This window comes from Olea europaea, chromosome 17, assembly GCF_002742605.1.
Source record: "Olea europaea var. sylvestris chromosome 17, O_europaea_v1, whole genome shotgun sequence".
Classification (NCBI taxonomy): domain Eukaryota; kingdom Viridiplantae; phylum Streptophyta; class Magnoliopsida; order Lamiales; family Oleaceae; genus Olea; species Olea europaea.
Window position 1 is genome coordinate 11,339,206 of NC_036253.1, and position 21,832 is coordinate 11,361,037.

Below are 21,832 nucleotides of genomic sequence, written 5' to 3' on the forward strand. Positions count from 1 at the left end.
TTCTTGGGCGGATTTTTTAAAATTAATTTAGTGGGTTAACTTTTTAGAGTTTAATTATTCGGAATGCATATGTTAATTATTATGTTTAAAATAGTATATGCAATTTTAGGATGAATTAAATTATGAAAAGTTTACTATGCTCATATTTAGTTTACATGAGTTAATTATATGTTAAATTATTTTGTGCTATTTACAATGTTTATGAGAAATGTTAATCAAAGTTTTTCTATTAAAATTATTCTCATATGGTGTTAATCGTTTATGCATAAGAGAGTTAATGTCTAGTGATCCATATAATTTTGTTTAATTAAGAATTAGCCACAACATTTTTAATTAAATGAAATTATATATTAAGTTTAGGATCACATAGAGAGTAAAGATGTTAAATTGTAATTAATTATACTTGATATAATAATTTTTTTTCCTACGGGAACTTTTATTATATTTATATAATTAACTAGAATAAAATATCAAATTGCCTCATAATTTGCTCATAGGAATTATGAATAAGTATATAATTTGATAGTTTTATTATCAAATTTACTTTAGGATAGATAATCAGATTATTTTCATAATTAACTTAAATATGAATTAAGTGCATAATTTGATAATTTCTATCATAAAGAATAATTGAACATGGTCGAATTAAACATTTAAACCATATGCAATTTTTATATCATTATATTTAGTTTTAGCATGATTTACATTAGTAATTAAGCCTCTATTTTAACATAAGCAATTTTAGTATTACACAGCTTCACAACCTACGAATTTCTCTGATATTCGTTGCGATATTCCCGAATTAAAGGGTGATAACTACAAAGTATGGAGGAGAGAATTCATCTCCATTTAGTTGGATAGATATTGATTATGCTATTAGGAAAGATGAACCACCTGAATTTATCAATGGTAGTACTGCAGCAAACATTGAGCTTTATCAAAATGGGAGCGGTCTAATCGCTTCAACGCGTGTTCATAAAGACTAAAATTTCTTATAGTATACGTGGTTCCATCGATCAACATGTTAAGGTCTAGGGCTTAATAAATGTCATTGATGATCAAGTTATCCCTTCAGATAAGGTATTAGCAAATACCCTTATAATGAAGTTTTCTTTCTTAAAGCTAACCAGTGTGAAAGGTGTGTGCAAGTACATGGTGCAAATGGGAGACATTACGGTTGAAATTAAGGAACTCGAGGTTGAGATGTCTGAATCCTTCATTGTGCACTACATCTTGAATATTTACCCACAATAGTACAGACCTTTCAAAATCTTGTATAACACACATAAGAATAAATAGTCAATAAATGAATATGACTATGTGTATTCAAGAAGAAGGGAAGCTACTAATGGAACTAGGTGAAAGTGTAATGTTGAATACAACCCGTGGGAAGGGAAAAACTCAAGCCAATCAAATAGGGAAAAGTGAATATCACCCCAAGTTGATATCAAAAAAAAGGTCAAGTGTTACTTCTATAAAAATAAGGGACACATGAAGAAAGATTGCGCCAAATTCAAGAAATAGGTTGAGGATAAAGGCAATCCAACATCATTTGTTTGTTATGAATATAATATGGTTAATGTAAATATTAACACATAAAGGATTGACTCTAGATCTACAATCAATATTTTAAACTCCTTGTAAGGTATGCAAAATCTAAGTAAGTCAGTGGAAAGTGAGCAAAATATCTTATCCGAAAACAAGATGGGCTCAAATGTGAAGGCTATAGGAACATGCATTGTAATTTAAAGTTGTGGCTTTGTTTCGAAATTAGATATGACATTTTGTGTTCCAAGTTTTTCACGAAACTTGATTTCTATTTTCAGACTTGTACCCATGGGATATTTCTTTAATTTTTCAAACACACCATTTAGTTTATTATATAATTCTGATTATGTTGGGAATTGTATTTTATCTGATGATCTTTATAATACTAATTTACAAAATTATATCACTTATAGTTCAATAATGTTTACCTTGGCAATAAGCGATGTAATATTAACGAAGACTCCTCTAGGTTGTGATATCGGAGATTAGAATGCATCTCTATAGAAAGAATCAACAGAATAGTAAATGATAGGGTATTTAGTACTCTTGATTTTACTGATTTTTACACATGTGTAGACTGCATTAAGGGAAAACAGACCTACAAGACTAAGAAAAGTGCCAATAAGAGTTCGGATTTATTAGAAATCATACATACTGATATATATATATATATATATATATATATATATATATATATATATATATATAGAGTCCAGACAAAGACTCACATAGTCAGAAATATTTCATCATCTTTATTGATGATTATTCATAGGATATGTATCTCTAATTACTTCATAATAAGAGCGAAGCATTGAATGCCTTAAAAACCACAAAGGCGAAAGTAGAGAGAGAATGTGAGAAACGGATTAGGATCATAAGATCAAATAGAGGTGGAGAATATTACAGTAGATACACGGAGGATGGACAAGCACCTGGTCTGTTTGCTAAGTTTCTTCAAATATGGGATAGTTGCCCAATATACCATGCTTGGTTCATCAAACCAGAATGGTGTGGCAAAAAGAAGAAATAGAACCTTAGGCATGTTTAGTGACTTCAATCTTCCTAAATCCTTGTGGATTGGAGCACTTAAGACTACAATGTATATATTAAATTGAGTTCCAACTAAGGCCATCCTAAAGATACTTTTTAAATTACTGAAAGGTGGGAAACCAAGTTTGCAACATCTGCGCGTTTTGGATGTCCATCTAAAGTAAGGATCTATAATCTACAAGAAAAAAGATGGACCCAAGGACCATTAGTAAGTATTTCATTAGATATGCGGAAAAGTCTGAAGGATAAAGAGTTCCTGAGCATGATCATTTAGAATCTCAACCTTCCACCTCATATGATAGATTAGTCATAGTTCATAGCACCCTCCGAGTACAAACAGGCATCGAACAACCAATCATTGAAATTTCACCAGCTACTGACAATGTTCAAGTAGATCAAATAACTTTGAAATTACTCGAGCCTCCTGAACAAACAATTGAACCACATGCTTCTCAGGAATATGATGGTTCAATATTAAGAAGATTTACTAGAATCAAAAGGTCAGTAATCCTCAGTGATTAAAAATTGAACCTACAAGAACCTGACCACAGTGTTGGAGCAGAAAATGATTCCTAATCATTTCCACAGGCCATGAGTTGTAAAGAGTCAAAATCATGGTATAATGCCATGAATAAAGAGATAAGTTCCATAAAGAGTAATGGAGTCTGGGATCTTGTTGAGTTGCCTGGTGGTGCCAAAGTTATTGACTGTAAATATGTCTTTAAAACAAAGAAATACTCATTAAGTAATATTGAGAGATACAAGACAAGACTTTTTGCTATGGGATTTACTCAAAATGATGGAATCAATTACACGGAGACCTTTTCTCAGTATGCAAAAAGGATTCTCTACGTATTATTTTGGCATTAGTAGCTCAATTTGACCTTGAGTTATAATAAATAAATGTGAAAACAGCATTTCTCAATGGTGATTTAAGAAAGAGGTTTATATGTAACAACCTAAAGAATTTCCCTCTAACTATAGTGAGCACTTGATCTGTAAGCTTAAGAAATCTATATATGGTCTAAAACAAGCATCCCGTCAATGGTATTTTAAATTCCAGGGAATAATTTCTTCATTTGGATTTGTTGAAAACCTCATAGATCAATGTATATACTAGAAGGTTAGTGGAAGTATGTAGATAACATTTTACTTGCAACCAATGCTAAGGGTTTGTTGCATGAGATGAAACAACTCCTCTCTAAACATTTCGATATGAAGGGTATGGGTGAGACATCTTATGTTATTGGTATTAAGAATCATAGAGACATCTTACGAGGTATTTTGAGTTTGTCTCAGAAAACCTATATCAATAAAATTTTAGAGAAAATTTCAAATGAAGGATTGTTCACTAAGTGTAGCTCTCATTGTGAAGGGTGATATGTTCAATTTGAATCAACACTCGAAAAATGATCTAGAAAGGGAAAAAGGATAACATTCCATAGCCGTTGTTGGAAGCCTAATGTATGCTCAGATGTACTCAAGAACTAACATTGCATTTGTTATAGGAATGTAAGGATGATATCAAAATAATCGAGGTATGGACTACTGGATAGCATCAAAGAAAGTAAGTGCTAAGCAAACCTTTATTACTATTTCCACTATGAAAGATGTGTTCGTTTCTTGTTTTGAGGCTTCTTCGTACAATGTATGGATCAAGAATTTCATATTTGTGCTTAGAGTTATGGATTCCATTTCTAGGCCATTGAGAATTTATAGCGACAATTCAATTGTCGTCTTTATGGCTAAGAACAACAAAAGTGGTAGTCAAAGTAAACATGTTGACATTAAGCATTTAGCCATAAGAGAACGTATTAAAGAAAAGAAAGTGGTCATTGAATACGTAAACACTGAATTGATGATTGCCGATCATTTGACTATAGGCATGCCACCATTGAAATTCAAGGATCATGTAGAGAAAATGGGGCTTTGTTCCACTATGTAATGGTACACAATTTATGTATAAAACTCTTATTTATTGTGATATTTTCTCATATTCATGCACATCTTAATTTATATGAGTAAATGCATTTATATAGGACCAAGACTAAGACATAGGAAATACATTTATATAGGACCAAGACTAAAACATAGGTTCTTTTCATTAAATATTGTTATCTTTTGAAGAATGATTCTTGGGGAACTAAATGCATCATAATACATGGAAGTTAATACTCAATATTAAAGGATTCATCGCCATGATTTATGTATTTGTTTCTTAAAAATGACAATCGATGGAATTAAGTTGAGACATTAGGTTAAATGTATGAACCAAGTGGAAAAATGTAACAGATCTGTTCCTTTCCATCTCTTCAACAGTCAATTGATGGTTCAACATTCACGAAGTTTTCAGGTTTAACATTAATAGGAGCCCTAATTCTACCATTGATTGGAAAATTTGTAACTTAAGCAATAACTTGGTGGGAGTTTTAGCTATATATATGAGGAAATTTCACAAAATGTCCATTTTTACCTAGTCATTTGCAAAAATGTCTAATTTGGAAGAATTTAGACCAAAATACCCTTATTAACAATTTATAATTTCACACTAAGAGAAAAAAATGGACATTTTTACTATATTGTTATTGACCAATAAAATTTTGACACAACCTGTCATATTTATTTCAAAAAGTATACATGTTAAATTACAATAAATGCTATGTTTTTTATTGATTCAGAAATGTCGAGAACAACATTTTTAAATGTAGAGAAATTTCATGTTCAAAATGAAATGTCATTCTAAACAAATGAAATAGTATTCAAATGTCGAGAATGACATATGAAATGTCGAGAAACATCATTTTAATATAGTTTCTCATGGAAGCAACTTCTCAAAATTCGTGACAAATTGATAAAAAAATCAAATGTTGAGAACATCATTTTAAAATGTAGCTTTTCATTAAGGGCATAATAGATAAATTGACACTAAATTCAAATGAGCAGACGCTTTTCAACTCATGCCCTTAAAATTAGACATTTTTAAAAATGCCCTATATATAGATGGGTTTGCTCCTTGATCTCTACCATCGTGAATACACATTATATACTATCAATTTCACTATGTTGAGAGCTTGGAAGTGCCCGTACTTGGAACAACAAACATCTAAAACGACTATTATCATGACATAAAAGCAAAATAATAATAATAATAATAATAATAATAATAATAATAATAATAATAATAGCATATTTATTTTGTAGTATATGATTTGAAGACAATGGAGAAAGAAAGAAACTTATAAATAACAATGACAATGAAATCAAATCAATATGCTAATTTGAATTTTCAAAATTTTAATTCAGAAAGAATGGGTTAAAAAAAAAATATGGTAAATTATTGTTGTAAGTGAAATTTGAAAAGACAAAAAGACTTTTCGTTTGGTTAAGAAGACAAAAGGGATGTTTAAAACATAAAGAATCAAATTAGTTATATAGAGAGAGAGAGTGCTTTTTGTAATATATTTATGTGATAAATAAATTTAAGTAATAAATTTTATGCCATTTATATGTTTTTTTTAAAGATTTCTGCATTTTTTTTTAATTTTTTATTAGTTTCTTGTGTTTGCATATAATCATTCTATTTTAAAGAATATTATAAATGTATTTTTTTATTTTTTTCAACCAACCAATAATCCTTGCATAATTTGGAGCTTTCACCAAAGCGAGACCTTAAGCAAATCGCCTACCTCACCTATAGTCAAGGTTGTCACTGTTTAAGGCCAATCATTAAACGGTTAAAACATGCAAAAAAGTTTGAAGCCAGTGAGCAAGGATTTTGGCACAAAACTGAGTAAACTGAAGGTAAGACAAACATTCAGAAACCACCTTGGAGATAAAGGACAAGGTGAAGGGTGGAATACTTCTGGATATTGTAATCAGCCAAAGTCCTTCCATCCTCCTTGGAGATCAAGAACACTGGTAATGCTGTTGCCAGAAACCACCTTTGGCTGATTACAATATCCAAAACCCCTTGGAGATGAAGAACGATGGTAAGGCTGTTGCCAGAAAGAAAAATCTGAAAAGCTTACTTAGAAAGGGGAACAGTAGGGTATTGAGACGAGATAAAAATGATGAATCGTAGTTTATCAAATAAAAATCTACTCTAGCCAACCAGATGAAAAAGTAGTCAGTTCCCACAATATACAACTTTAAATATGATGAATAGATATACCTCAGAACACAGAGGTTCCCTCGAAACAACAAAATTGATCTCAATGTCAAAAAATCAAATGCAACAGCCTAAATCACATGAGAACACCTTCAACATTGTTAAGGGCCTTCTTTGCCAGCTTGTATTTATTAGCCAGGAACTTGTTGATACTCAACACATGCTTGCTGATGAAATAGTCAATTCCAATTCTAAGGGATTCATACTCGGGGGTGACAGCAATACGTGTAAAAATGTTCCACACAAGCTTATCTGGAAACTCCAAGATTGCTTCAAATAGCATTCGGAAATGCATAATCTTCTTTGGAGTTAAGAGTATGGGGTTGTTTAGTTCAACAACTTTTAAGACTGCAAGGGAAAGGCAGAAAGTAGAAACCATTTCTGCAATAAATTTTGATAGATGCATTGATCTTTGCAGATCCATTGCCTCCAGTTCTTTGAAATGGTCCCACACACAATACTGCAAAGGAGAAAGAGAGAATACCACAAATGAATGGGAAAACAAATGGTTTAGCAAAAGCTGAATGACTTGCTCGTGTCACAAAATGAATAGCAAAGCAATAATATAAATCATCACATGCTAGCAATTTCTATCACATGCTAGCAAACATTAAATGCTACAACCATGTTAAAATGTTGTGCATAGAGATTAAAACCAAGTAGAACTACAGAGTAATCCTCATTGCAGATAAAATTGAGGTTGGATACATAAATTCAAGCCAATTCACTGTTGAGAAGAACATATTTTACGTAAAAGCTCCTAGTGTTCGATGTTCCAGTTTTTGTTTTGCAGTTGACTTGATTCAGACTATTTATGCTTATGCTTCTACAGATTACTATGAAATCTCAAGCCACTGTTTCAATGTAAAAATGTGCACAAGCATTTATATAATTTGGAATTATTTAAATACAAGCACACTATGCCTTAAATAAAGTTCTTCCGTTCCTACGTATTGAAAGCTTATATGCGCATCGATCTCTAAGTGCATATAAGCAATTCCAATACACCATACAAAAGCAGGGTGCACAAAACATACAACCACGAGACAAGTCATCTGTGTTTACATTTTGCAGAGGTGCAGATATTTCTTTTTTCAAAGAAGCCAAAAAGATGCAGATTTTTTCTTTTCATTTCAAGAAAAAAAGAGTGAGACTACTAATTATCTATATGTTCTTTTGTAATTAATTTGATGCAGTTTACATTCTTTACCTTTCAATCTTTCAATTCTCTGGTCCAATGTAATTGGGAAAGTGCATTAAGGATGCTAATAATTACCGCTACAGAAATGCTGGCCCCAAAAGGAAATGTCATACCTGTAAAGTGAACTTGAAGTTTTTATCATGGTTGCATAATTTGGAAGCAAGAACACAATAGTACTTGTTAAATACTTTCTCCTGTAAACAGCACTCCACAAGAACTCGCATGATCTCTCGATCCTAAAACACATACAAAAAAGTTAACCCATATTAGTAAAAACTTTAGATAATAAACAATAAAGAATGCAAAATGGAGATATTAACCAGCTTCCCAGGCAAGTCTAATCTCAGAAGTTTCTCGAAAGCATCAGCATAGTCCTCTCCACTCATTATCACACAAAATATTGCCCTTCTTGCATCTGTGTTCATCCTTTGTGCTGCAGCGAGCTGTAGCATTTTTTGCGTTTCGGAGACCTCTCTGTCAATTGTGCTAGCAACCTCCTCAATGTTGTGTGTCGAAGAATCAATATCACCAGACAACCACCACTGGCCTTTCTTGTTGGGGTCAAGAAGTTTACTCCATTTTAACCCTCGAATTAATATGTCAACTACTCTCAGCTGAAATAACACGACAATGCACAGAGGGGAATATTAATTTACGCACCACATGAAAGTTTAAAGTTATCACATTCTTTCGAAAATATACGACACTAAAAATATATCTCAACACAACTCTTATACAGACTTACTGCAATTAAAGAAAACCTTTGTTTGGTTGCCTTAAAATATGCTAAATATTCTCTCTTCAAAATCAAACATTGATTTTCTAGACGTATTCCGTAGGACCCACACATACTACCAATTTATCTACCATTCACTTCTACCAACTTATTATTTTAGTAACTAAGAGGGAAACCCAAAAAAAGGCTAATTATTTCAGCCATCAATTTCATTTTCCGTTGGAACTCATCTTTCTCATTCAAGCAAGGAGAAATTTATACAGGGATCTTAAAAATTCAAACGAAGTAAAAGAAATGTTAATATGCTGACATGGATAATATGTCATTGTAAAGATTGCATTAGCATATAATATAATGTGTGCGTGTGTGTGAATGTATTCTGGGTTTGCTTGTTAGCCTTTGTTTTAACACAACATGGACATGCCCACATCAAATATTCAGAAGAAAAGTAGGGCATAGACACATACATATTTATTAAAATATTGAAAAATATACATTATATCTGTTTGGCTTTGATTTTAAGTTTTACAAGTGAAATCGTTTAAATTCAAGGAATGGTTATTTGTTGTATCAAGATAACTTAGGAATGTACTTTGTATTACTAGTGCCAAGAAATTAACATCAAAAGTACATAGAGTGGACATAAAACCAATTCGAGATTCAATTTGCCCAATTTTTCTCCCATTTGTTGACTTTTTTACATAATTCTTAATAATAAATATTTCCCTTTACTTTATATTCAAAAACTCATAAAACTGATCTGATAATGGCCCTCACATGTTGGGCCATCTACCTTGCTAGTCAATATTGGAAAATATAAAAATAGGATATGTCACATGACACGTGTTCAGGACATGTCAGAACCATTTCATTTGCAAGTCAAAATTTAAAAAAATATATATAAAAGATAGAATGCGCCATGACCCATCGGTCATGTGTATCAGGGTCCAGAAAGTGCTACTCCGCCCTAGGAGCGTGTACTAAACAATTTTTAACAATGGTTCTTATACCAACTTGCATTATATTTATACTTCACGTAGTAAGAGCATGTGGTGGCAAAGATGTTAGATTGTGTCATACATAGGCAAAATAAGAAAAGGGTGAAAGAAATGTTCTCTGCAAATCCAAGAAAGTCAGGCTGAAAGTACCTCCTGTAACCATTTCTTTATTCTGGTATGCTGCACAGCATTTTCTGTTGGTCTTTTTTTGTTATTCTTTATATCACATATCATTTCAAGCATGAAATCCATCTGCAGAACTCCGAGAAAGTCAGTAGTACTTAAAACAAATCCCATGAAACCCACTCAAAAATTCAATATAAACATACCCTTTTGCTGGTTATATTTGATTGTCCATCTCCAGAACAGGCCTTCATCTCATTTACCCGACTCTGAACATTTGAGATGAAGTTTTTCATCTCAACAGGATCATCTCCTCTCAGTTTCATTCCACAAGCTGTTTCAGAAGCACTTTTAGATATTTTCCGAGCAGCCGGTACTAATTAATGAATTTTACATACCAAGAGCAAAACGAGTGACGAAATGTGCAATTAAGTACAAATGGTGATACCAAGGATCTTTTAAATAGAAGCTTTAAGATATCACAGATCCCTGTTGTTTCTTTCTATAGATTCATAGATAAGATTTTTATTGGATATGGCACCATGTGCTTCTTATAAATAATGATTAAGATCAGAAACGGTGAATAAGTATTTTATGGCAGAAGTCAGCAGAAATTTTAGCATTTAAAATGTACAACTCCCGGCAACCGCATGCTACCCCTTGGTCATACTAACTCAGGTGATTACGAGTGTCCTGTTTTACGAGTCTGTTAAATACTAAAAGCAATGTACCATATTTGAATCTATATTATTTTGGTGGTTGAGGTGAAAATTAGAAAATTATGTGGTATAGAAAAAGTTATCATGATTAAAAAAGGAATTTTTTTTTTTTATCAGAACTAGTGTTGGATAAAAATTAAGAACTATCGAAACCAGAAGATCAACAAATTAACCACAAAATCACATTTTCTAGTTCTTTTCTTCTTAAGCAACTTCACACTTTCTAAAAAAATTCTTTACCTTAACCAATTTACTTTTAGAAATCAATCAAAACATGTGTTTGAACTAAGCAAAAGAAAAGCTAGAGTCAAAAGCAAAAGCAGCTAGTTATCTAATTTCTGTCTCTCTTTTTCCCTTTCTTTCATTGGCAAATATTAACTAATTGGACATCAATGCATTAGATATCTGAATCCTATTCTTAATTACAATATAAAAATTAGTGACTAAATATGACTCACTTTGCATGACCGTTAAGACTGTAGAAACATCAACCTCTGTCAACCGCTTGCTAAGCATTGTTAGGAAATCATACACCAACTCACTGAAAATCATCAAATGGGGAATCTAATCAGAGGGGAAGAGATAAAAGAGAAAATATTAGGAAAAAAATATGTCCACTCTTCTCTTACTGTAATAATTCAAGTAATGCACGGCAGTTTCTAATAGTAACAACATGCTATGACATTAAAAATAATACATAATTTCAAGAAAAAAGGATTTGTAAATGTAAACTGTGCATGATAGACGGCCATGCCTGTGCAAATGATGCTTATACCAGGGTTGAGAACATAATTCACATTAACAGGTAAAAGCTTTTATAATCATGTTACTAACCTTGAACAAACTCCGAAAATATATAAATAGGAAAAGAAAAGAGTTAGATTCCGCAAAGACAAATTGTCTTCTTCAAGATACTCTTCCTGGAGATTGAACACAGTGAATTAGTCACAGACTAAAGGAAGCAGCAAACCAAGAAATTTTTCAGGAGCAAAAAGCTTCATATTTCAATAGTGATATGGGTTTAAGTCAGAACTCTGTATTTTTAAATACTAATCCATGATTATGAAATTTGTGAACAGATCAAGAACCTCAAAACATTTAGCAAGACACGCAAGAAGCTTTGCACCAAAGTCAATCCCAACCAAACAAGCCATGCCAGCAACAAAAGCTGCAAAAACAGCAGCATACCTTCACATAGAAATATTGAAAGCAATGTCAATCACAATCAAGATGACAAAAAACAAATAAAAGCCAACGATATATTGTTTGGAGTTCCTAACAAAAGCAGTGCAGAAAACTCTAGATCTCACAACATATGTAATTACGTGTGCGGGCGCAAAAAAAAGTTGGAAAACGCAAATATAGCAACAACACTAACACCCAGAGAAGCTTCAGCGGCTATATCAATAATATAGTAACAGATGCACTAAAGATTGGCATTGGTGTATGAGAAATGATAATACTAATTCACATTTTCATATGATATCTGTGAACATCTAAAAAATCTAGAAAATAAATATCAACACCAATTTGGCAATGTTGAGACGTTACAAAAAATGTTCATAGAAAATTCTTTTGGTGTTAGTTAATGAGTTGCCTGACATTTGATATGCTATTTGACTATTTTTTCATATAGGAAAATGAAAAGGGTCATTTGTTAGTTAGTATGTTCTAAAGTTCAAAAAAGCAACAAGTTGGACAGTAGCTTTAATTATCTTTTTGTGTATGAGCTAAAAAAAGGGGCACTAATCAGAAAAGGCGATTCACCAAATTTTCGAAACCGTTTCTGTTTTTGTTAAGTATCAGATAACATCCTTTGGTTTGTTTTTACAGAAGCAACAGCTTTTTGAAAATTGTTTTCACAATCTTTTTTCTCCAAAAATTCCATAATGATCAACTTCCCACTGCTCCTGCTGTTTTCCGGAGTAAAAGATATGTTCTCTTGAAAATTACCATATAAATTCTAAACAAATCTTAATGATGCTTATTCATACATGAAGCAGTATAAGTCCCAGACTTGGATACTGCATGTTCTTAATCAAAATGAATCAGTATCGTCTGCGTATATAATCGTGTTCCATCTCACAACTCTAGCAGTTTACTTGCTGAAGTCCTACAGTATTAACTGTATGTCCAAAACAAAAGGGTGATAGCAGCACAAAAATGAACGGGTTTCCAATACCTTCAGATTTCCAAAATACAAGATCCTAGAGCAACATAAAGCACATGATGAAAAAATCTAATTTGCAACAAAGATCAAAGAAATATCCGCACAACAATAGAGGTTCTCAAACCGAATTGAGCATAAAAAATTTAAGCTTATTTCATAGATATGGAGTTGATGCTCCCATTTTCCCAAACCAGCAAATCAACAAAACTGATAAATGCGAAATATCGTGATGAATATCAAATCAAACTGAGATGTGTAAACTTGTAATTTCCTCTTGACAATATTATGAAGCCTAAATTCATTTTTTGTATATGTTATCCCACTAGAGCTTGGAAAAAAACCAACTTGATTCTGGAATCCTCGAGTGAAGAATTCATAAAAGCCATACAAAAGAAGAGATATGCCCATTCTTGCCCCATCCTCCTATAGCATATGCTAGAACTTTTTTATTAGTTTTTCACTAATTAGTCATAAGTACAGGAATTCTTAATAAGGTGATTCAGACTCAATTATGACTTACTAATTCCATTCAGCTGGAGCAAATCGGACAATAATAAGGTAGTGAAGAGAATTAAAATTAAAAGGGGGGAAAAAAACAGATTCTTAACTGGTTGTTGCCACGAGGACCCCCAGAACACGATGCCACAACCTCTTCGTGAACAATTTGGGAACCAACACTGCGACCAACAGACTGCACAGTAGAACATAGCACAACTGAGACTCCAGATATCAAGCAGTACAAGCATAAAGATCTAACAATAAAACTATATCCATAAAAATAACAAAACACGATTAATTTGTTCCAATATTTTTAAAACCAGATCTAAAAATTTATTTTTTATTGTCAGTAGGACTTCCATTAAAAAGAATAACAGCTTCCTTATTCCGCCAACTCTTCAAGTACACAGTTGCAAAACCCGAATATATTATTCTACTAAATTGATACTTATGTTCCGGTATTCGGCCAAATTCTTTAGTAGGCATATACAAAACCTACATTCATAATCTATATAAAAAAATTCAAGTAAAATTCAAATGACCTGTCCTCAATCATTCTACAGTTTTAAAACACGTCAGTGCTTATACATGTCATTAACACAACGAAGAAATGGCTATGATAATTAGTAACTTACCTTGAGTATTGTAAAAATTTCACCCGTGATTGATTCCAAATTGGATTCTGATAACCTGTTTAGAAGTCCTGAAGAAATTTTATGGAGATTATGTATTGAAATCAATAACCACAACAGGATATCATGCTAAACTATAACATGATGTAGCTAGTTTCATACCTCGTATTTGTCTACGTATTTGAGCATATTCTTCTGATTCTTTTTTAGCCTGAGATCGAAGATGAGGAGCCACATACTTTCCTGGCACATGACAAACCTGTTCTGATGTCACTTCTGCACCAGAGGGTTCTACTAGTTTGGATACTCCAAAAAATGGGTCAACTGCCACCTTAGCTCTTTTCTCTTGATCGATGGACTTTCGCTTTTTAAGTCTCTCACCTGAATAGCTGTTATCAATGCTCTTCTTGGGATCTTCATCAGAAGTTATTAGTTCATCCCTTAAGGAATCAAGCACTGAAGGAATTTCCTTGAATAACATGTTAATGGCGTCATTTTCTCCACTTAATCTCCCTTTCTTCACCTTGAGATTCTTTGCTAGCTTTTTTTCCAATGCCAAATCTGCTTCACCTGAAAGCATATCACCCTGCCTTTCAGTCTCAAGATACTTTTCGAACTTTGTCTTTTTCCTATTACGCTTCTTTGAATCCTTATGCAAGACCACTTCCGCAACATCATCATGTTCGTCACTAATAGCATCAAGTGTATAAGATTCTTCATCCACATTATCAACCAGCTTTTCAGCCTTGGATTCTATATCGGCAAATTTACTTGTCTTTCGTTTTTTGTGCAATGTACCATTATCAAAGTTCCTTTCAATCCCTTCTTCATCTTCCTCCAGATTGCTTAGAATAGAAGGTATTCCTTCGAGTAACATGTCCATATCATCACCAGCTCCTTGCAACTTTCCATTCTTGACCTTGAGTTTCTTCGCAAGTTTCTTTTCCAACTTCAAATCTTCCTTCACCAACAACGCTCCTCCCTTCATCTCCCGTTCAAGATACTCGTTAAACTTGCTTTTTGAACCTTTAATCACAGCATTCCTTTTCAAATTACTCAATTTACCCTCAAATTTCTCCTGAATTTGAGGCTCCTCAATGCTGTCCTCGATATCCTTATCAGATAGTGCTAAACTAACATCATACTTTCTCTCATCCTTCTCATCCTCTTCTAATTTACACACTTTTTCTGAGTTCAAATTCAGCGATGATTTTAATGCTTTCCACGATTTCTAAATTAACAAACAAAAAAAAAAATATTCACTTAAGAAAAAGCTCGCCCAATTAAAATTTCATGCTTTAAAGTCAACAGAAACATAACTAATTACAGGGAAAAAAAATTGGAGAGGAAGAATTTATTTGCTATATAATTACTTGATGTTGGACCCAAGAATCAAACTTCTTCTTGTTCTTTGATAAGCGGGCTTCCCTTCTTCGCTCCCTGCGAGATTTATTGCTGGAATTTTCGTCTGTAAAAGGGTAGTGAAAATCATAAAGAAAAAAAAAATTCTACATTACTCTTGCTTATAAAATAGTTAATATAGACCATAAACTGAAAATTAGCAGAAAAAACTTACCCATTATAGAATTGTGTCTCTGCTAATGCCAATTAATTTATACTTGAGAGGTATTATAGTGAAAGAGAAACAGATAGTTGCAGGCTCGTTAGTCAGCTAGGGCGGCCTTGGCTATTGAACGGCCATAATAACGAGGTGATTTATTAATATCAAATTAAATAATATTTATAAATGTTTCGAACTAAGTTTTAGTATTATTATTGGCTTAGCACCTGTTCAAGTGACCTTATGCAAATCGATGGCAGTCGGCAGCAAGCAGGTCACAACTCCAACTCCTTCAGCATCGGATCGGGCTGCGCAGTCTATAGGGAATGGGGGGTTTTGAAGTCTTCTGTGTATGCTTGCAATTTTGCAAGCTGTTTCTGGCAAAGGACGCTATGCATAATATTAATATTAGTGGGCCTATTGATTTATTTATTTTTAAAAATCATATCTAAAAGATTAAAGTATAAAAAGTATTTGGTACCAATTTGTTGGAAGATTTGATGAGTCTCACACGAATTAAAAAAATAAAATTTAACATAAAAACTTAAGAAAATAAAATTGTACTATCAAAACTCAATTTTTATTATTCAGATTTTTTTGTAATGATGAAATATTATAAATGAGAAATTTTTTATATTACAATTGATTCATAAAAATTAAATGTTAATACATAAATTTATATACCCATTAAAATTTCTAAATACATGAATATGAATAAATTCATCTATAATAACTCTGGATTCATGTAATTCAAAATTCATCAAGTGAAAATTTATTGTGAATGTTAATTAATAGAGAATTAATTCCACAAATTTCATAAATGACAATAATTATATAATATTTATTACATATCGAAAAGCAAGAAATTTTTAAAATAATTGAATTATAGGAAATTAAAATCGTCCAAAAAATGATTTTCCCTTAATGTGTTAATTTAATATATTATAGATAAACAAAGTTTAAAATATCAAAAATCAGATATTAATTAAATTTCATTTATGAAATAAATAATTTAAAATATAATTTATTAATTAAATATATTAAGGTCACGATTCTATACTATGTGGTCCCAAATTTATGAATTAATTGATCATAAATTATTTCTCAGTTATGAATCAAAAATTTATATGTCACAATTTATTTATCAATCAGAAATAAAAAAAATTATAGATTACAATTTATTTATCGATTACAAATAACAAATTTTATAAGTTACAATTCAAAATTTTAAATCACATATTATTTATTGCTTATAAAATATCAAATTTACTGGTCACAATTTCAAATGATCGGTAACATACACCTCTACACTATACGACACCACACCACCCGCCCACAACCACTAACCACAACCATCATCAATGCATCAGCACCATCACTACAAGAATAACCACCACCACAAGCACCATCGCCACTGCCAAATACATCACCTCTAGATCCTACACCAACAATCGCTTGCTCAACAACTACCTCCACCTTCATTTGCAACTCTAATCGACCACTACCAACATCTGCTAGAATCCACCATCTCATACAACACTACCACACCATAGCCACCACCCTACCAGCAAAACCCCCAAACCCGCAACAATTACCAACATTTTGTGGTAGTATCTCCAATCAGCTGCTTTATCAGAGTTCCAAACAATGCACAAGGGTGCCAACTTTATGAGCGGCATGGTGTCACTTCGAGCCACACGCAACGATTGATAGAGGATGCTTCACGCGATCATGGTGCGATGAGCTGTCGCCGTCGACAAATAGAGAATGAAGGAGATAGCAAAGGCGATGGTGGCACACGATGGCGATGATGGGTACACGATGCTTCTCGCAACGGTGACATGTGACTATGTCACCGACAAAGAGAGAGTGGAGAAGGGGATGAGGGAGATTGGAGAGAGACAGAGAAGAGGATGAAAATTTTAGGTTTAAAATTGCCGGAGAGTATAGAGAACAAAGAGAGAAATTTAGGCTTTGAGAACGAGGTAGAGTGAATATGTAGGTTAATTAATTTAATTTTATAATATTAAAATATTAATAAGTAGCTAAATTTTGAAAAGGAAAATATATATATATTTCCATCTATTTTGTGAATTGTGCTTTTTAAAATACTGGGTAGATGTAATTTCTACAAAAAAATAAAGGGTAAATTAGGTTCATTACTGCCCAAAAATAAGAAAATTGAAAAATAGAAAGCATCACAAATAAATAGTAGAAAATACGTTGCTTTCCTTTTAATTAGAGCAATGTTATGTAACTCCACTGTAGTTACAAGCCCTGTTTAGGTGGCATTAGATTACAGGTTTGATGAAAGGTGGAATTAAATGAGTTATTTAATTCACCTATCAATTAATGTCACATTAATGTTAAATTAAATTGAGATTACAACTCTTTTTAAGTTAAATAGCATTACTCTTTATCCTTTCTGAGCCAAAAAAGGGCTCAAGTTGTCTTTTTATAAATTTCCACATTTGGGCTTTTTGCTGGTACAAATCTCCGGTTCTTAAACAAATCTGCTTCCAGGTCAAATTCTCAATCATCGACGAACAGGTAAAATAACTACGAATTTATTTTCAGCTTCTGCACACGTCAAATTCGGATTTCGAAGAGAAATTTATTTCATTTTTATACCTAAATTTCTTCAGATTCTTATATCTAAAATATCTAGGTTTATCATTGTAAGTGAAGCAAGATTTTGGTAAAATGAAGGCTGTGACTGAACTTGTAGATGAACATGTTGTGGGTTTCATTTCAGATGGATGGACTTATTTTTTTTGGGGATGTGGATTATTTTTCTCCAGTTTAGGTGTTGAGTTTGGGGATGTTGACTATTCTTCTCATTAAGGCATTTTTTTTGTATGCTTGTTAACAGTAAATAATATAGTCCCCGTTTGAGCCCCATTACATTAAATTTCATTACATTTTATTTTTCTCTCTTCTATTTTCTACCACACAATTTTTCATAAAATAATATTACACGTAAATCGAAAACTTTTCATTCTTTTTCAACCACTCATTTTTCAAAAAAACACTATTTCACCCATTAATTTTTCCACGTAATGAGGGTCAAACACGGGCATAGTATATAGGGTAATTACGAGCCTCTGCTTTTTGAGCCATGTTCTCTATTTTAATATTTTTGTTTTTCATTTGGACGTGGGAACAAAAAGATCTAACTTAATTTATTTTGTATTCCCCAACTAGTAGAAATTATGCTACTATTCAACATGAAAGAGATTCTGTTCAACTTGAAAGGAATTGTTGTAAGTTACCTAATCTTTTTCTTTGCATTCAAAGAAGTACTTAATTTTTTTTTTTTAATGTTTTGTGATACATTCAGGGAAAAAAAATTTGAGATCATGGGTTGAAATAAACGATTTTGTACAAACAGCTTAGGAGTGGAAAGTTGAAAATCACAAAATGATCCCTGAATGTTTAATTACATTTTGATGTTGATGAATACAAATTGGAGATGATGAATTCTGTCGAATGTTTTTCCAAGGGAGGTGGAGCGGACTTGGGGAATGCAGGAAAAACAACGGTTGCATCTGAACAAGTCTTGACAAAAGATATTGAACTCAGAGAGGCATCAAACTTACCACTAATGTATTGTGTTTTTAGAATGTGGTACTGTGGGTTTTTATATTTTGTGAAGACGCAGCAGGGAAATTTTATCTTTGTTGCACAAGTTTCGACATCTTTGTAGACTTGTTTGTACAACCATTTCATTCACTGGGTAAATTCCATAAAGCGATGTATGGTCATATGTAATCAAAGAACCACCTGATTCGCAACTTTGTTGATATGGGACCAAACACTTCGAGTTAGATTCACTTTATTGAATTGATTCCAATATCTTAATTGTTATTTTGTCACTTTTTTTGAGTGGCACTTTTTTTAATTTTTGTCACTTTTTTGAGTTTGTTAATTTTTTTTTTGGGATTTTGTAACTTTTTGAGCCTTTGTCACCTTTTTTATTTTCTGTCACTTATTAAAAATTTTTGTCACTTTTTTAAAGATTTGTCAATTTTTTAATCACCTTCTTAATTTCTATCACGTTTTTTAGTGACAAGCTAAAAATGATATTATATGTCATTTTTAATTTAAAAAAAAGTGACATTGTGTCACTTTTTAATATTACACAGTATTTTTTTACTTTCAATGAATTATTCATGAGTTTTTAAAAGATCTTTTTCATTTTAAGAGTGTTTTTGTAAGTTTCCCCAAAAAAAAGCTCAAAGTAAAAAGAATTTTTGGCGCAAACTCAGCACTCATCTTCCTCACTCTCCCTTCATTCTTAACTCAGCACTCTTCTTCCTCACTCTCCCTTCATTCTTAATCTTTCTGCAGCCTGCAACAATGGTGATTGCCCAATGCCCTCCCTCCCAACCTTATAATTTCAAAGATGTCAGCACAGGCAATTGCGCTAACACATCGGGTGCTAGCTCCACCAGATACCAATAGCAATTTGATTTAAGGCATCACAATGAACAAGATAAAGAAAAGAACGAAAACTCGAGCGTCAACTTTGTTTTCGGTGATTTTACAATTTCTGAAATCTTTGATAATAGATTCAAGAGGAAATTACAGAAAACCATGTACTAAAACACCTAAATTCAAAATTCAAGGTTGAAATTTATTTATGCAAAAATCAGATATTATATATAATTAACCCACCCAATTCAATTAAAAACCATAATCATTTCCCCTCTCTCTTCATTTCACTCACTCTCCATCTCCCTCTCGTCACTGACTCCTTCTCTTCATCTGCCTAACTCCATCTCACGTCTCTTCTCCGTCAGACGCTGTTGCCACCAGAGCATGTCATCGCTGGAGTAACCTTCGCTGGTGCTACTGTAATGAAGAAGCACCATGTCGTCGCACTTTTCCCATCTCGAATCACCACGAGCTGAGGTAGTGAAATAAAATCGCGAAGTAAATCCATCACTCTGGTGGTGAAATGAAATTACCAGAACATTGTAGCAGCCGCGTGAAGCAAAAGGTTGGTGGCGATTTTGTGAGTTTGAACTGTGTTTTGTGTGGTGGTGTTGGTGATGGCAATTTTATGGTGATAGATCTGACAGTTTGGGTAGGGTTTAGATGGTGTTTTGTGTGCTGGTGGTAATAGTATTTGTGTGGTAGATATTTTGTGCTGGTATGTGACCATTATTTGACGCATTGACCAATCATTTAGTTATCTATGACAAACTGTTTAAGTTTGACTTGAGAATTTGACAATCTATGACCAAATAATTTGACTTTGAAGTAATCTTAGACTTGTAAATTTTGGATCTGTGACCTACAAAATTTTAGATTTGTGACATCAAAATAATCTATGACCAATTAATTTGATGATATGCGACCAGAAAATAAATTCGTGATCTATAAGTATGAATTCGTGACCATTAATCGTATGATTGTGACTTTATTATATTTAATTAATAAATATATTCAATTAATTATATAGACCCCTGAATTTTGAATTTTGAACTATGTATCTAATTTGTGAATTGGTGTAAACAATATACTTGAATTATAAATTTTTCCCTAGATTCAAACCTAGGGGCTGAATATGTAAGGTAATAACCTAGTCACTGAAAATAGCCTTAGAACTAAAACAGGGGCAGCCCAAACGATAAAATGAAGAGAACAATGAGCCAAACAAGACAGCCCATAAAAAGAATTAGTATAAGTCCGTTGAAATAAGGGCTTGAACACTCTAAATGAGATGGAAAGCAGGAAAGTCATCGGTCAAGTAAAGTAATTTACGGCATTAGTTAAAAATAAATTATTGGGAAAATTAAGCAAAATCATGTATTTTAAGTTTAATTATCATTAATTATGTCACTAAAATTTATTTTTAAAATAAGTGCATTAGGCTTTTAAAAATATAAAGTATAAATTTTAATATTTATGAATCTAAATTATCGAAAAATTTAGTAATTAGTTTCTAAACTAAAGGTAACTAAATAAGGATGATAATCATATTTTCCAAACCGCTCTCTCACTACCATTTATTTCTAGATGTTCCATCTTCTATTTTTTTCCTCTTTCTACATTTATCTCTACATTCTCTCTCTCTCTCTCTCTCTCTCTCTCTACAAACAACAATGTTATTAAAACCAGACCGATTGGTTGGTTCAACCGGGAAACCCATAAATCGGTACAAAATTCAGTCCATTGTTGCTTAAAATCCATTTGATTCAAAATCAGTAAAAAAAAAAAAACTATTCATTTGATTGGTTTAACCATTAACCAGTGACTCGGAACCGATTTATTCGGTTCTGCCAGTTATTAATTGTTTTATATAAACTTTTTCAACTTCCAACCTAATAATTGTTAGGGCTAGGAAGATTATGATGCCTTTGTTGGCCCATTTATTTGTAGGCATCATTTCTAGTGCTTCAAGTACAAAATTTTGATATAGG

General features: G+C 32.4%; 1 protein-coding gene across 2 annotated transcripts; it reads right to left on the minus strand.

Moving 5' to 3' along the window:
* Nucleotides 1-6,679: 6,679 nt before the first annotated feature.
* On the minus strand, nt 6,680-15,780 carry LOC111366321 (nucleolar MIF4G domain-containing protein 1-like). Of its 2 annotated transcripts, none has more exons than XM_022987061.1 (14): nt 15,632-15,780; nt 15,420-15,530; nt 15,217-15,311; nt 14,006-15,074; nt 13,847-13,914; nt 13,322-13,404; nt 11,632-11,731; nt 11,378-11,463; nt 11,002-11,084; nt 10,031-10,158; nt 9,852-9,953; nt 8,288-8,581; nt 8,081-8,203; nt 6,680-7,226 (listed from the first exon to the last, which is right to left on the minus strand). In XM_022987061.1, the coding sequence occupies exons 2-14, from the start codon at nt 15,421-15,423 to the stop codon at nt 6,843-6,845; spliced, it is 2,619 nt and encodes an 872-aa protein (XP_022842829.1). In that variant the 5' UTR covers nt 15,424-15,530; nt 15,632-15,780; the 3' UTR covers nt 6,680-6,842. The 2 variants fall into 2 exon arrangements, with proteins under 2 accessions (XP_022842829.1, XP_022842830.1); XM_022987062.1 differs by having other exon boundaries at nt 6,985-7,114.
* Between the last annotated feature and the right edge of the window lie 6,052 nt (nt 15,781-21,832).